At 38.7% G+C, this 17810-nt stretch overlaps 1 protein-coding gene across 2 annotated transcripts in view; it reads left to right on the forward strand.

Annotated features, from left to right (window-relative positions):
- The window catches only part of LOC126169358 (mediator of RNA polymerase II transcription subunit 29), a 62479-nt gene that overhangs the window by 15026 nt on the left and 29643 nt on the right, over window positions 1–17810 (forward strand). The window contains exon 5 of one of the 2 annotated variants that reach the window (XR_007535456.1): window positions 14638–14805. Coding sequence is in view for 1 of the 2 variants with exons in the window: in XM_049920636.1 (XP_049776593.1) it covers window positions 14638–14645 (8 nt within the window). In the remaining variant the exon portion in view is untranslated. Of the gene's footprint in view, window positions 1–14637; window positions 15867–17810 lie in introns of those variants that run through there. The other variant, XM_049920636.1, reaches the window with a different exon arrangement.

Here is a 17810-nt window from a genome sequence, read left to right on the forward strand (position 1 = left end):
TCCTTTGATGCACAATACCATCTCGCAACAGGACCAACCAATCTATTGTGCTCAACGTACCATTGTCAGAATGACACATTGTAGTTGATTGTGTTTTATTTGCTAACATGATTCCATCTTTATATTTACGTATTGCTCTGTACTGTATGATAGGTTTGTATTACAAGGCAGAATTTGATTTTCAGTTTTTGAAAATTTATTGTAACTAGATAGATTAAAAAATCTTCTCATCACCAAGTGGCAGCACCTTTTTGTGTTTGTGTTCTGCCGCTACTTGATGAGTAGACTTTTTTAACTATCCTGTTACATTATGCAGAGTGTTTCCACAAAAGCATGCAAAAATTTAATAGGACATAGAGTATGCTCCACTGAATAATTTGAGGTAGTGAACCTGGGGTCGAACAAGCCAGCTTAAGGAGATAATAGGAGTAAAATCACAGTACTGTTTACTTTTTAATTTACAGTTGTTACAGTTAACTGCAAATACTATCATTGACACAACTGACACCATGAATGTACCATTCATACCGTATCTTACAAAATGTGGTGAAACTGACGGCCATAAACCTCAGTGGGAACATGGCATTGGTGAACAAGAGTCTGACGCACCCTGACGGATATCCCTGGTGTGTTTCAAATCACATCAAAGGCAGCTGCAATTCTGGCAACTAATTCCTTCTCCATATCCACTGGGCTCTCATACAAAAGTGACTTTAGAAATCCCCATAGGAAATAATCAAGGGGATTCTGGTCAGGTGACCTTGCAGGCTGTGGAATAGGACTTCCCCTTCCAGTTCAGTGACCAGGAAATACAGGATTGAAATGGTTTCAGATATCCACACTGAAGTGAGGTGGTGCACCGTCATGTTGCATCCACATCCTCTCACAAACAGCCAGGGCTACATTCGCCAACAACTAATGAATCTCAAGTACAGGTGGCCATTCAGATGGCCAAGTAGAAGATATTGCCCATTGAGATTGTCGCCCACATTGCTGGCCCAGATATTCACAGCAAAATGTACTTGAGTAAGTGACTGTACTAGAGCATGAGGGTTTTTTTCATCCTACACAAAGCTGTTCGAAATACCATACTATCAGATGAGGCCTCGTCAATAAACAGCACGATTTGGAAGAAATCTGGTTGATCAATCTATTCTTGCAGCAATCACTGATACAATGCGGCCTTGGTGCAAAGTCAGTCACAAGCATCACATGGGCTTGTTGTGGGTGTCATGGGTGTAATTGTTGTTCACGACATACTCGCTGCAGGCTAGTATGTGCAGCACCCATTTCACGTGCAATGCGATGAGTATTTGTAGTGGGGTCTGCTGCAAAACGTTCCAGCACCTCCTCCTCAAAATTGGGTTATGCGAGTGGTCTTCATGTTGCCAGGTCCCTCATTTCTTCTTGCCAATGAACCAGTCTCCCACATTCATTGATCAAGAGAAATAAACACACATCATGATGGATGATGCCTGCTAGGAAATCGTTCCCTGTACAGCCTTCCAAGCAGTGAGAGCGTTGCAACGTACTTCCCCATACACAAGGGGCATGTCATTGAGTTCCGTCAAATTGTACCAGTACTGCTCCATCGTACTGTACTGTATGTCTCTGAATAGCACTCAGTAACGAATGGGTCTGTCATTGATTCATAGTGCATTCTGTTGTGGGACAATGTAAATATGATACAACAGAGCCATCTTATGGACAAATAAAGAAAACAAAACCTGCATCATGACTTCCTAGTAATCAGCTCGTCCTCCTTGTTTCCTTACAGGAAGTGAAGACTGTGCATGTAAATAAACAGCATGGTATGTGTAAACTTGCACACATCTTAGTTGTAAATAAGCTGCAAAAACAGTGATGATGCTAGACAAAGTGTTAGAGAAGTTTACTTCCGTATCTCCTTAAGCTGGCTTCTCTGACCCCAGGTTCCCTACCTCAAATTGTTCATTGGAGCATTCTCCATGTCCTCCTACATTTTGCACGCTCTTACAGACAGACCCTGTATTTTCAAAGTCAGATTTTAAATATGATATCAGGATTCATCACCAGAGATGGGAGTAGAGTATTGCCCCAACTTTCCACTGGGATACTCGCGAAAATGTCAGTGGAAGGTGGTACATGCTTATCAGGGCTGCTTGAAATACTAAAGACTTATGGAGTAGTTAGAGAAGTATGATTAAATTGTTTTTTCACCTGATCTGGCCCCCATCTCACTTGCTCATGCTTATTATAAACTATAAAATGGAAATGTAATTGAAACAAATTTCATTTAATATAATAATCAGTCAAGCAGGTGCAGTATTAATGCAGTGATGTAGGACAAATGAACTAAGATTTTTTTTACCCAAATATAATTTGGTATATTGTTTGGTATCATTAGTTCATTTGTGGGTTGTGGGGGGCCTCTCTCTTGTGGAGGTCCCAGGCCTGCAGCCCTGGTTTGCCCTCCCCTAAATCCAGCCATGTGTTGTAATATGCCTCTTCTGTGCTGTAGAATCAATGACTTGTTCTCAGACTGGCCAAAAGTCATTATTGGAGTGAGTTGCATCAAAGGGCATATCCAAGTATGAAATTATGAAGTTTTGCTTAGCTGATGATCTTGATGTTGGCTTCGTTGTCTTCCGTGGAGGCATGATAATGTCTGCAAGTTTTCTTCTGGTATGGAGAAAATTAACTGATGGAATTGTTGTAAAAATTGGGTCACACTCAAAATATTAAATGAAGTATAGTATCTGGACTTTTAAATGTTTGTATTCTGCAACATTTCGTGTGTTGTGGCACCGCAATTGGAAGAAATAAAACAAAAAAATATATTTGCTTTCTGCAGCCGCACAAAACGATCCAGCTTAATTTACATCTACATTTATGGCTACATCCATACTCCAGAAGCCACCGTATGGTGCGTGGGGGAGTGTATCCTGTACCACTACTAATCATTTCCTTTCCTGTTCCAATTGCAGATAGAGCGAGGGAAAAATGACTGTCTGTATGCTTCTGTATGAGCCCTAATTTCTCGTATCTTTGTGGGCCTTACGTGAACTGTATGTTTGCAGCAGTAGGATCATTCTGCAGTCCGTTTCAAATGCCAGTTCTCTAAATTTTCTTAACAGTGTTTCTTGAAAACACCACTTGCTGCCATGTCTCTGCACAATGAAGAAGAATAGAGGTACTTTACAAAGTAAAGAGTTTATGTCTTTGTTGTCAGAGACAATTGCTGGTACATATTTAGTAATATTAATAGAACTGAATTTACAAACTTTGGTATGAAATAATTGATTTTTGTGGACACACTTTTGTATGAATTATTCTTTATGTGAACAAAGAGATCGATGCCATTGATGATGTAGGATTCCTAATGTGTCATTGGCTTGGTTACATTGCAACATGAATAATTTTTAACTTCCATCAGTTTCAGAAGTTAGGGGTGATACTCTGTACAAATTAAGCAGTTTGTTTGCAGCTAATGGGACATTTAATACATAGTTCAATATATGGCCCAACATAAACACATCAACATCAATTATGTACAATAATTGATATCCTCTCCATTCTGCAAGAGCATTGGGAACTTCTTATCTTTAATGTCATCCTGAATTAAGTGTTTAACTGTATCTACTGGATTGGGCCTTACGTGAACTGTATGTTTGCAGCAGTAGGATCATTCTGCAGTCGGTTTCAAATGCCAGTTCTCTAAATTTTCTTAACAGTGTTTCTTTCTGTGCATTTACTATGACAGAAATTAACAATTGATATTCTCTTTCTAAACCTGTAAATATTGATACTAAAAGTATTACTGTTTGTTAATGGTAGTGATCGTAGTTGGGTGCTGTCTCTTGTGATTAGAGCTCTTACCTAGTCTTTCATGTATCTATGAACCTTTTTTACATTTCTGTTAATTATTCCCTCATTACATGCAAGGCTAGCTATTGTGTGATTGAAACGTGTCAAAGTTTCTTTGACTACTGTTACATGCTCTTTCAACCGTGCTAGCTAGGTGGTATACCAGGAATATGGTTGGTCACTACTTTAGTAGCAGCATCAGTTATGGAAATTACTATCAAACTCTGGCTCTGGCCCAAGCAAGACTCATGTCACCTATGCAGAATATTCTGGTGGCAGTTGTATGTAAGTGCTAAGTGCTATCATCTAATAGAACGTGCACCCATTGAAATTTTCGTGTAAAAGTTCATGTAGACACTGGCTGATCTGAATCAGCTTGGGTCTTCGTAGGAATGTTTCCCTACCTGATTTACTAAACTGAATACTTGGTAGCGAGATGTGGCATGTTAAGTGCTGTAGGAACAGTGCCTACCATGGTTAGAAAAAAATGACACTTTTTAACACTGAATTGCCACACAAAAGGAATATAAATTAGTGTAAAAAAAATTAACTGTCCTTGGAGAAAGTCACTTGCTAATTTTTAAGGAAAATAAAGGAGCGTGTGGTAAGAGTGGGAGTCACTGCAAGAAGTTGCCACCTCATCCCAGATTATCCACCAACACAATAATCAGTTTCTACTGGCATGAGGTGTGGGATTAATTTTGTCTCACAGGAAATATTGACACGCAAGATCAGGAACGAAGGTGACACAGCCACCACACACATGTTAACAGTGGTGACAGGCAGACTCGGATAGTACCCACGTGGGCACAAAACGCATGCCTGTCAGAATGTTTGCAGTGAGAATTGTCAGTAAGTCACTGGGCTCCAAGGCAGATGTGGACACAATGTGCGTGAATTTTTAACGTTGAGTGTCTCGACATCAAGCATGTCGCCATATGCTGTATCCATCACAGCGCAGGTGCAGGACCAAACCAATGTTGACGCCATTAGAAGATGAGCCAGACTGAGTGTGAAGCTAGGTTGGCAGGAAGCCGTGCTGGAACCCAAGCTACCTTCTTTGAAACAGTAGCCAGCAACCATAGTATCCTGGTATACAGTCACACGACAGAATCAACAGCATGTAGCAGAAGTCATTACATGAAGAAAAAACTCACTGCCTTAGCAGATGGACATAGCGATCTAGGAATGTGCGGGACTGCTAGGGTTGATGTGTATCTAAGGGTTGCCACAGTCAGATACAGACAGCCCTGCAAAATCTCTTTGTTTGCATTGCAGATCAAAAATGGTACTAATGACGCCAAGATTGTGTAGATGAATAAGAGAACAAAACGTAGTTTGGGAAGTTATGTATCATATCTTTGCTCTTCTTTCTTTTTTCTTGGCTCTTGGTTCTTGTTTATTGGTTTTTGAGTTCTCTCCACCTCAGAAACTCTTCCTTACTGTCATTATGCTACCTAAAACTGTTGTAATCCTCACTTTAGATGCAACAACATTTATTGAACACAGATAAACTTCTGTAACAACAGACAGTTTCATCTATTAGTCCACAAAAATAAATAATAATAGTTATTGATGAAAATTAATATAAGCCATAGTTCCAGATAGAAATTAATATTCAGTAGTTTGTGACTGAAATTAATGTAAGGCCAAGCACTACTAATTCGCTCTTGGTACACATAGTAAGACTGATAGTAAGCAAAGTTCCATTACACCAAAATATAATCTAGGTACGCAAAACGATAAGGTAACTCTCTCGTTACAATGTCCAAAAATGTGTGCGAAGTTTCAGCAGCATTTTTGAGTCCAAATGGCATTACCAAAAATTCAAACAGCCCAAATGGGACTGTCACTGCCATTTTAGGTATGTCTGATTTGACCGTGAGAATCTGTTTGTAAACCTTACGGCAATCCGACACATTCAATATGGTCACCCTGACCAGCAAATGAGTGAAGTCTTGTATGTATGGCATGGGATATCTGTCCAGAAGAGTTCGGGTGTTCAGTGCCCGATAGTCACCACACGAATGCCACAAACCATTTTTCCTACAGACGTGGTGTTGCAGGGGGGACCATGTATGGTCAAGTGATACCTCCTTGCAACCTCTTGTCGAAAACGTCCTCCATTTCACGTAGGCAATCAAGTGCAAGTCTGTGAACATGGGAGACCAGTGTGCCTGGTGTTTGAATGCGGTGCACTGTCTAGTGCCTAACTATGCCTCTTTTTGGTCTGTACCACTGTGGCTCAGCTCAGGTGCTACCACAACAGGGAAAGTGCTGGAGGGACTGTTGCTGCACCATCAGCTGTTTTAACATCAGTTGAGCTGTCTGCCGGTCAGACTCCTCCAGTGTGCGTGTGCAGTCTTCAGCCTTTCATTTTCTGTACGTAACTTGTTGGAGATCCTCCTTTTTGCATCAGTCTCCTCCTCCAAACTATGAATGGTCACTTGCAGGTTGCTGTGACAATGCTCCCACCAGCTTCTGTCACCCTTCAAGGTAGGTGCACTGAGTTCGGGCAGGTGTGAGATGTTAGCTGTTCCCTGTACTCTGTGGATAATGCTGCTGTTGGTGGAATGGATGAGGCATGTGTTGTGTAATTCCATGGCCAATGTGTGTTTCTTCTGGAAATCAACATGCAGTATAGGTTGGTCGATGACGACCAGCACCGAGGTACGCCTACATTTCTCTGCGAGTCCAATGTCAGTCGCCAGTGTTTTTCATCCATATGTTGAATGGCTGAGTTGTTGACTGCTTCCAATTGAACCTCGTTTGTGCATTGTCGGAAGGGAAGGAAGTAACAGGGAGGATGCTGACTTCTGATCTGGTGTCAACTAAAAATGTTCATCCTGTAGAGCCATCAGGGAAGAACAGCCTTTGTGAAGCCGTGTGTCTGACAGCTGTTGAAGTCAATCTGCATAGTATTGGCTCGTACTGAAACAGGCGTGTCTTGCTCTTCTGTGAGTTTAGGAGCAGATGGTGGTCCTCACAGTCGGCTGTGCCTAAGCCAGGCCGTGAGAGGCTTTTGGGTACAAACATGGTGTCCTGCACTTGGTAGCTTGAGAGCAAAACGCTTTTGGAAATAGCAATAATCATTTTTATTTTTTAAACATCTTGGGGTCAGCATCGTGTGACAAAATTGTGCGTGTGGGATCAGAGATCTTCATTCATGTCTGGCAACGCTGACCAAGGCCACTGTGTCAGCCAGATTCAGCCGTGTTCGGTGGGATTCGGCAGCGGCCAACACAGCATGTGAGTTGCACAGGGTATGTGCTCTATCGGCCACTTGCAGTAGTTCACTTAATGGCCAACTCTCCTTCACTATCGAGATAAGCACACCAGTGGAGGCAACTATTGTTGGCAAGTGTTTGAAAGTAAGATGCCTCACGCACACGAGGATATCCTATAGCACATAAGAGCCTCCTAAATTTGGAATGCGGCCTGTTGCTACATTTCTTGTGGTACGGCATCTCCTTCAGTCACTGATCTATTGGTTTTCTTCGTAGTTCAGAAGGTTATCAGCTGGAGGTCAGCTTTGATGTGAAGAATGGACAAGGCATTCAATCTCTCCTCAGACAACGTATGATTTCAGTCTTTTAAGAGACAGAGACAAGTGTTTTGCTGAACAATTTGTAATTGCCATACATAGAAATATTCTAAGAGCAATGTCAACATTCAGAAAAACAGACTGTAACCTTTGTTTTTGTAAAAATATACTCATTTCGACTGGTATATTACTAACCTCATAAGATTTCAAAAGTTCCGCGAAATGTACACATTCACTAGGGAAGGAAGGCTCTAAATCTGTCATATGACACTTGGAGTTTTGCTGCACATTCAGCAATATCAGGAGAACTGTTCGTAAGTTTACTGAAAACTGCGAAAGAGTCCAATAGTGTTCTAAAGCTTTCCTTCTTCCTCATTAATTCGGCATACAAGTTGTCGAGTACTTGGAGAAATGTTTCGACTCTTAAATTTTTCCATTCCAGTCAGAAAAACTTCTTCAGAGTCCACTTCTTCGTCATCATGAAGTTTGCCTTTTCGTGATCTTTTATAGGTGTATTCATAGTCTATATCAGTCACAATCTCCATGGATTTATTTTCATAATAGTTGAACATGCCATGAATAGATGCAATAAATCCTATAAGTGAGTCATATAATTCATGCGCTAGTTTAGTATCAATATTCGCACTTCGCAATTTCAGATTTACACTATTAAATCTCTGGAGTATGTCCTTCCAAACTGTTGTCATGAATACTGTTTCTAATCTGCTGAGTTACCATAAAGCTGAAGCCTCATATCGCACAAGTGGTTTTTCAAACGTATTATTTACAATATGTGCGAGGGCATTGATAATGCCCATCCAGTTTTCATATAGACTTACACACCCTTCCTCTCTTGCTGACCAATGTGTTTTTGATAAACTTTTTACCATTTTGCTTCCTGGTTTCTTGAAAGAAAGAAGTTTATCCCAGCACTGTGTAGAAGCAGAGAAAAAATTGTAAAGGTTTTGCACTACATTGAAAAATGAACATGCTTCCCGACAACAGCTTGCAGCACTAGTGCCGACTAAATTCAAAGAATGTGCTGCACAAGGCATATAATGCGCTTTCGGATTTCGTTCTTTAATGCGTACCTGCAAACCAGTGTAGGTTCCTGACATATCGCTTGTGTTGTCATATGACTGGCCTCTACAGTTAGTAATATCAATGGAATTTGTAGACAGGACTTTTAATATGGCCACAGCTAACTTTTCGGACTTGTGTTCTGGGTTTGGTAAAAACAGAAGGAAACGTTCAACAAGTTCACCATTCTCATTCACATATCTTAACATGAAAGATAATTGATCAATATGTGAAATGACTGCAGTAGAATCTACTATTACAGAGAAATATTTGGACTGTTTTATTTCACTTATGATAATCCTTTTAATCATTCAGAAAGAAGCTCTATTATTTCATCACAGATTGTTGAAGAAAGATAACTTGTATGTCCTTGTCCTGAATTTCCATATCGTTCTATGTGCACTGCGAGAAAGGGACGAAACTCAGCTATAAGTTCAAGAGACATCGTAAATTGACCATTATGTAATGAATGGAATCGTTCAACATGTCCACGTAGGAGAGGTCCACGACTTCTTAACTTCTTCAATACTGCAAACACCCTTTTCAACACACTGTGCCAGTACATTTTTTTCTGTCTCAACACGTGACGGTTATCTACTGTTCCAAGTGACTTTTTTCTTGTTAAGAGTGATAACTCAGAATTTTTGTGTTCAAGTGAATTATCATAATGAGATAAAATATTAGAAATATTTTTCCAATCTGCAGTACCAGTAGTAGCAATCTTGGAGTTACCTCTGAACAATTTACATGGTGCACAAAAAACAGAACCGGTGCTGCAGGAGTATACTAGAAAATCACGCAAAGTTGATTCACCATTTACAAGTTTACGGTAAAATACATTTTTGCACAAATATCTGGTTTTATCACCTTTTGATCTTGAATTTAAAAAATCACCATTACAGTTTTGATTAATGCCACATTGTAAGAGAACGTCGATTGTTGATTCATTGACACACCGTTCTGCAGGATCATATACTAACGAGATTATTTATTTTTGTAATGTCTGACTCAACACTTAGTTTTTGTGAAACTCTAAATCAGAAACAATTTGCATTTCTTCATTTTTAACTTTTATTTTGTCTGTATTTACTTCTTTTACAACAGCTGAAGTGCCAGAAATATCATACATACTACTTGAACTCGAAGTCGAACCAATGACATTTTTTGCAAAAAATTTATCTACTCTGCCAAGTGTTTTTAGAACATTGGCTTCTTGTTCTCACCTTTCCTTTGATAGTTTCCGAAATGCCGCCCCACTTAATTTTGCACGTTTGCTTTTTTCACTGTCACTCATGTTAAGGCACTTACAAAATTGTCAACCAACAGTCAAAACAAAAGGAAAAAAATTGTAAAAGGAACGAAAGAAAGACTGTATCCAGTTCCAATATACTACACCGCACATGAACACAAAGCTTTTTACTTTAAACACGGCACACGAGCACAAAGATTTTTCTTTTAAACATGGAGCGATGAACTGACCAGCTCGGATTACTCGACGTAACTGTGCTATGAAAGAACGACAATGCAGAATAATTTGATTTCATTGTCACCTGTTTCTCTGTTGTCAGTGAACAATAGAAGCACACCTGCCGGCTGGAATTTGTCTCGTAAAGAAAACGGGACAGTCCATATTCTGGCTTTTGTTTCCCATGTCGCCAGAATTTTAGCTGGACGCAAATATGTTCTGAATATTCTTAACACTGTCTTTCTAATTTAAAAAGCAAATAATTTTTGCAATTTCTTCCAGTGAGGTGTGCTGTATCAACTCTTATCCTACTTATTCCTATAACATTTTAGTGGTTTCTGTGGGCAGAGAAGACAGACTACAAAGTTTAAGTAGTCTTCTTGGCAGTTGATATGGTTTGTTGTCATTTGTGTGAACACTGCTGTTATGTCTACATGCGAATGGACCTTTTCTTCCAACATAAAATAAAAATAACATTCCCTCAAAGAAAAAAAGCTTATTTAAGAAATTGAATATGAAATTTTCAATGCCACATACTATTCAATTGCACAGAGTGGAAACTTTGATATTGTGCAGGCCCAGCACAATAAATGAGAGAAGGGAAGTTGGTTGTTGTTCTTTTCTTTTGCCAGAAAATAACTAAGTAAATAAATAAATAAAATTTTTAAACTGTTGTGAATTGTATTTCACACATTATTAGACATTCTGCTTATGGGTTTTTTCCCATATAAACGTGTTCAAAAATGTAAAACATTCTCAGTATCAACATGTTTTGTTAAGCAGGTGTCATTAAATGAAAGCTCAGATGTTGAAGACCACAGAGCTTTCACATTAATTACAGTAATGGAGGGTTGAATTTATACTTCCCCATAATTTCTACAACAAATTTAAGTAGAGTCAGGTTTTACATACTGAGGCCCACACATGTTACTGTACTTAAGAAACTGCTGATTAGTTTATCACAGCTTTTCAGGGGTCCTGGTATTTTCACTGGGAAAATATGGTAGGGTTAAGTAGAAGCCAACAACAATCTCGGAATAATAACATTTCAAATATTGTATTGTAGATTGCCATCCTGACAGCGTATTTCAAAATGTTTGCAACAATCATGAAGAAACCCAATGTTAAATTTCCATTCAGTTGCCAAGTAAACTATGTATATTTCCAAAATTGTATTGTCGAATTTCGTTCTTAAGGCTTATTGAAACTAGCAAGTTATTTAACAATATTAAAAAATTTTGTTGTTTGTTAGTGCTATTATTTTAAAATGTCAAAAGTTAAAATGAATACAGAGCAAAAAATGCCGCCCCCCCTTAAGGTGCCACCCCTAGGCCCATGCCTAGTGGGCCTATATGTAAATACGCTACTGGTTAGGTGAGGGAAACTGCCTAACATCACAGCCAGGATGGCTGGCTCACCAACCCTCTACTGTAAATGCAGACAACACAATTGGTTGACACTGATGTAAATGTAAGCATTGTTTTTTATAAAATAGTCAAAAATTCATTGACAAAAGCTTGGGTCTCTGTTTTTTCCTTTATTCCTTGAATAGTCCAAAACCTCACTTTCTGGACCTAGTCAGACAGTGGGTGTGGCAGGATTGACCTGCTACTTTTTGTCCTCACTAACAATAAAAACTGCTGTGTTATAAAAATAATCAGTTAACATCATCAAAAGAAAGTTGTGCAACACTTTTATCCTGCTGCCATTATTACTGATAACAAGCAAGTTGTGCAACACTTTTATCCTGCTGCCATTATTACTGATAACAAGCAATCTGCCATTATTACTGATAACAAGCAAATTTATTCCTTGAATAGTCCAAAACCTCACTTTCTGGACCTAGTCAGACAGTGGGTGTGGCAGGATTGACCTGCTACTTTTTGTCCTCACTAACAATAAAAACTGCTGTGTTATAAAAATAATCAGTTAACATCATCAAAAGAAAGTTGTGCAACACTTTTATCCTGCTGCCATTATTACTGATAACAAGCAAAAAAGTTTTGCAAATTTTATGTTCTCTAAACATTATTTTACACCAGATCTGTTAGAGTTTAAGTCATTAACAGTATGATTATGGCAGTAGTTGTAAAATCCCAGTTCAAAATGTATGACATACAGAACACAGAAATAGTAGACAGAAACAGATAGAATGCTTGAAAAAACTGCTGCATAGTGTAGTGCAATAGGTCTGCGTTGTGAATTACTGGTCTGTTATTTGGAAGTCAGTCACAAGAACATTAGCACATGCCACTTTTTTCTTGAAATATTTTGATTATACATTGCCTGACAAAAAAAGTGAAGCATCCAGAAGATGTTGTTGGGTGTCAATGTAATTTTATGCAATTACACATCACTAGTATGTATGTAAAAGACAAGTACAATGGCAACCAGAGTGTTTTACAGTTGTTAGTGTTTTGTGTTGTTATCATACCTGGTAGGGTATGTAAAGGATGTGAAAAGCATCATTTGTGGAGTGATCACTGTGAAGGACAAGGAGATGATGTATGAGACTGCGGTGTCAGCATGTGACAGATTTTGAAAGAGGCCCAATTGTGGGTCTTAATTTGACCGGCTGGTTGAATCATGTCACATTCTGATTTGTGGGGCATTCCAGTGTGAAAGTGGCCCTATTTTTGACTGCATGGAAATGCAAGAGCAGGCATACTCATCATCAAGGTTCTGACTGCCACAACAGAGGACCACCCTATTGTGCACCACACACATTGCAACCCCCTTCACATATATGCCTGCCATCCCAGAGTAAGTAGTGGACACACTGCCACTTTCTGTGTCATCTCACACCATTCTGTGTCATACCACACTGTTTGTTGGAGACAAGCAGCAGCCAGACTAGAGAATTACCATCCCATGCATAAATTGTCATTAACATACACCACCAACAGCTGCATTTGGAGTGGTGCTACGATCAGGAAACAGGACTTGCTGATGAGTGGCATTGTTTTCAGCGATAAGTCGTGGTTGTGCACTACCCCAGATGACCATCATCGGCAAGTACGGCAGTGATCTGTGGAGATATCCCATTCTTCCAACATTTTGGAGAGAGACAGCGATGTTACTCCTGACATTAGGTTTTGTGAAACCATTGGGTATGAGTTCACGATTTCATGTCATGGTTGGTAATTGTTGAGGGAAATCAGGCAGCACAATGGTACCTCACAAACATCCTGTGTTCTCATATGTTACATCTCATGCAATAGTATCACGGTGCCATTTTTCAACAAGACGTACTCATTCACTCATAGTATGTGTCTGTATGTACTGTCTGTATGATGTTGAGGCATTCCCATGGCCAGCAAGATCCCTAGATCTGCTCCCCAACAGATCGTGTGTGTGTGTGTGACCAGCTCAGATGTCAACTCTGCCCCAGTGCCAGTATCCAGAATATAAAGGACCATTTATAACAGCTCTGGACCAGCTTGCTTCAGAACAGGAGACAACGGCATTATGACACCCTTCCCAACCAAACCTGTGCATGCATCCAGGCCAGGAAAGGCGCAACAACATACTGATAAGTGGGTTTATACTGCCAAATTCTTTGTAAATTTGGCTCGATTTTGTAATCACTGAAATAACATCACATATCCTCTCAACAAATAAAGTTTCATTTCATTTAATCGCCCCTCCTAAATGCTTCACTTTTTACGTCAGGCAATGTACTTAACACATATATACTGTCAACAAGCCATGCAAAAATGTATTGCTTAACATACTCAGCTTTATATACTGTGTTAGCAAAACCATTCCACATTTCATAAACATGTAATAGACTGTAAGAAAGCAGAGTATTGCCACGGTAGGATTGAATAAAAAGTTCTTGGGTTTCCATCTGCATCAAGTGATTTAAATTACATGAGCTTTTGGCCGAGCACTCCTTGGCCATGGTCAAGTGATATAACTGCAGTGGGTGGCTAGCATGTCCCTTATATAAAGTAAGTGCCGGTTGTGATGTCAGTGGTGCTCACGGCATCTCCTTATATGGGCATATGTTGGCTCAGTGTTCATTGTGCCTGCTTCAGCCACGCAGTTGCTGGGTCCCATGCTGCGCTGAGCTGCAGGCCACACCCTAAATAGAGACTGTGGCCCGCAGCTCAGCACAGCATGGCATCCAGCAATCACGCAGTTGAAGCAAGCACACCGAACACCATGTCAAAGTATATATGGAGATGCTGTAAGCACCAGTGATGTCACAGTGAGGAGCTGATGTATATAAGAGGCATATCAGCAGCCCTCTGGCAGTCATATCACTTGACCATGGACAAGAAGTGCTTGGCAGAAAGCTCATGTAATTTTAATGACCTGATGCAGCTGGAAACCATAGAACTTTTGATGTAATGTAATAGGTAGGGTAATAGTGCTAATGCCTCACTTTGTTATATTAAGGTCTCTCAAGACAAATATGTAAAAGAGATGTCAGTCATAGCAGTTTCTGTTATAATTGTTTGGGATCAAACACTACGTTCATGATTTGGCAAGTTTATACCACATAATGGTAGCAGCCAGTGATCTCTACCTAAACTGGATATCAAATCCATTTTTAGCTTTCTAAGTGTGCTGGCTAAAGATCCTCTTACTTTGTATCTTACCCAACTAAATGGCAGCCATGAAATGTCATTAGACTGCAAAAGAAAATAATTTTCAGTTGTACGCTCACATTAGCCTGTTACATTGTATGTTCCAGATTTCTGAAGAAGATAACTGTTTCAAGACTGTTGCAGAAAATGGTGATAATTCTGTTGTATAATTTCAAAGATCTTGTGAGATCCAGATATTGGTTCTGCATTACTTCATTTATACCTGTTGCAATACTGAGCAACAAAATGAGATACAGCAGAAGCCAATAAATTAGGTAATATATTTGCCAAATTTTAAAATAGGTATTATTTATAAAATTGAGAGACTGCAGATACTTCCCAAATAAAGTTGATTTCATTTGATCAGGTATGCCACTACTGATAAATATTACATATGGACAAACAAGTACTCGGTGGTTGTAATTAAAGTGAAGCTACTCAAAGTGACAGCAAAACTTGATAGATATTGTAATGTGTTAATGTAGAACTGATGTACACGAGAAAAAAGTTAGTTCCGGTTTTGGCCACCTGGTACAAATCTGGCACTATAAACAACCTCATCAACATCTCAAGTGCTCGTATTGAACAAACTGTATAAGTGGTGGTTAATAATCAAATAAACATTATCTTTCTCACATGTGTAACCTTTTCTGCTCACATCCTGTTCCTAATCTCTTATATATGGTAATGTTTCTGTATGTATTTCTTGCATTCACAGCATCAGATTTTCACGTGGTGGCCAAAACTGGGAATTTTTTTTCCTCGATTGTAAATGGGTTCCACATTAATGCATTAGAATATCTGCCAAGTTCCACTGTTATACAATAATTGCAGCCCACACTGGATCCCTGCGAGTAGTTCCACTTTAATTATAACCAACTGGTAATTATTAAGCCTAAACTGATGTTAAAATGTTCAACACCACCTACACCTCAATGCACAATTTTACATACTTGCTTCTTGAAAGGATGCGTTGTGTACTTGTGTTAAGTTGGCACTCACTTTTATAGACGTAGGAAGACCTCCATTAAAGAAGGTTGTATATCGCAATTTCATAATTTTCCAGAAAGTAAAAATAATGGTTGTTTTCCTTTGATATTATTTATTTATACATTTTATTATGTATGTTCAAGTGATGCAGTATGTGTTACAGAACAGCAACATGTATTTAGCATATTTTGCAATATTTAGAAAGTTATCTTAATTTTTTGTAGCTTTCTGTGTAAGAGCAATGCATATTCTGTATAAGTACATCATGAAATAATGTTGTATATAAAAAAAGAATTTTTGTCAATGTAACAGAAAATCAAAATAGTGGAAAGTATTAACAAAATATATTATCTGACATACAAAAAGTACAGAGTATTTATTTAATTAATACCCAAGTTGAAAATAAAACTAGTTCTGTAAAGGACAAGAAACAATATCAAAGAAAAAAGTGAACAGAGGAGAAAATAGTTTTACTGTTCACTAAGAAGGTAAGTTCACATAAAATTCCCTGTATTGTACATCAAGATAATCACACATATTCAAGTGTCTCATTTTGTCTGCCACTAGAGGATGAAGAAGAAGCTCTTTATGCAATAAAGGAAACATAATAACAGGTATAGGGATGTTAACTTTAAGCTGAATTTCTCTTCTGTCTTTAGACAAGACCTGATGACATTTATTTATTTATTTATTGTTCCGTGGGACCAAATTAAGGAGAAGTCTCCATGGTCATGGAACGAGTCAATACATGAAATTATAACACGATATTAGAAACAGATAAAATGAAATATAAAAAAAACATATTCAGGTGACAAGTCGTAAGTTTAAATGAAGACAATCAACAATGTAACACTGGAAATTGCTTAATTTTTTAGCTCTTCCAGGAGCTCCTCGACAGAATAGGAGTGAGCCATGAGGAAACTCTTCAGTTTAGACTTAAAAGAGTTTGGGCTACTGCTAAGATTTTTGAGTTCATGTGGTAGCTTATTGAAAATGGATGCAGCAGAATACTGCACTCCTTTCTGCACAAGAGTCAAGGAAGTGCATTCTACATGCAGATTTGATTTCTGCCTAGTATTAACTGAGTGAAAGCTGCTAACTCTTGGGAATAAGCTAATATTGCTAACAACAAACGACATTAAAGAAAATATATACTGTGAGGGCAATGTCAGAATTCCCAGATTTTTGAATAGGGGTCGACAAGATGTTCTCGAACTTACACCACATATAGCTCGAACAGCCCGTTTTTGAGCCAAAAATACCCTTTTTGAATCAGAAGAATTACCCCAAAAAATAATACCATACGACATAAGCGTATGAAAATATGCGAAGTAGACTACTTTTCGTGTTGAAGTGTCACTTATTTCAGATACTGTTCTAATGGTAAACAAAGCAGCATTTAGCTTTTGAACAAGATCCTGGACATGGGCTTTCCACAACAGCTTACTATCTATCCGAACGCCTAGGAATTTGAACTGTTCCGTCTCACTTATAATATGCCCATTCTGTCAGATCAAAATATCGTTTCTTGTTGAATTGAGAGTTAGAAACTGTAAAAACTGAGTCTTACTGTGATTTAGCATCAAATTATTTTCCACAAGCCACGAACTTATTTCATGAACTACATTATTTGTTACTGTTTCAATATTACACACGAGATCCTTCACTATCAAGCTGGTGTCATCAGCAAACAGAAACATTTTTGAATCACCTGTAATACTAGAAGGCATATCATTTATATAAATAAGAAACAGCAGTGGCCCCAGCACCGACCCTTGGGGAACGCCCCACTTAACAGTGCCCCATTGGGACTGAACATCACTACCACTCTCAATATTGCGGAGAATTACCCTCTGCTTTCTGTTCTTAAAGTAAGAGGCGAACCAATTGTAAGCTACTCCCCTTACTCCATAATGGTCCAACTTCTGCAGTAATATTTTGTGGTCAACACAGTCAAAAGCCTTCGTTAAATCAAAGAAAACACCTAGCGTTTGCAACCTTTTATTTAATCCGTCCAAAACCTCACAGAGAAAAGTGAATATAGCATTTTCAGTTGTTAAACCATTTCTAAAACCAAACTGAACATTTGACAGCAAATTATGTGAATTTAAATGCTCCAGTAACCTTGTATATACAACCTTCTCGATAACTTCAGCAAACACTGATGGCATAGAAATAGGTCTAAAATTGTCAACATTATCAATGTCTCCCTTTTTATAAAGTGGCTTCACTACCGAGTATTTTAATCGGTCAGGAGACCGACCACTCCTAAAGGAAAAGTTACAGATAT

The sequence above is a fragment of the Schistocerca cancellata genome, chromosome 1 (genome assembly GCF_023864275.1).
Source record: "Schistocerca cancellata isolate TAMUIC-IGC-003103 chromosome 1, iqSchCanc2.1, whole genome shotgun sequence".
NCBI lineage: Eukaryota > Metazoa > Arthropoda > Insecta > Orthoptera > Acrididae > Schistocerca > Schistocerca cancellata.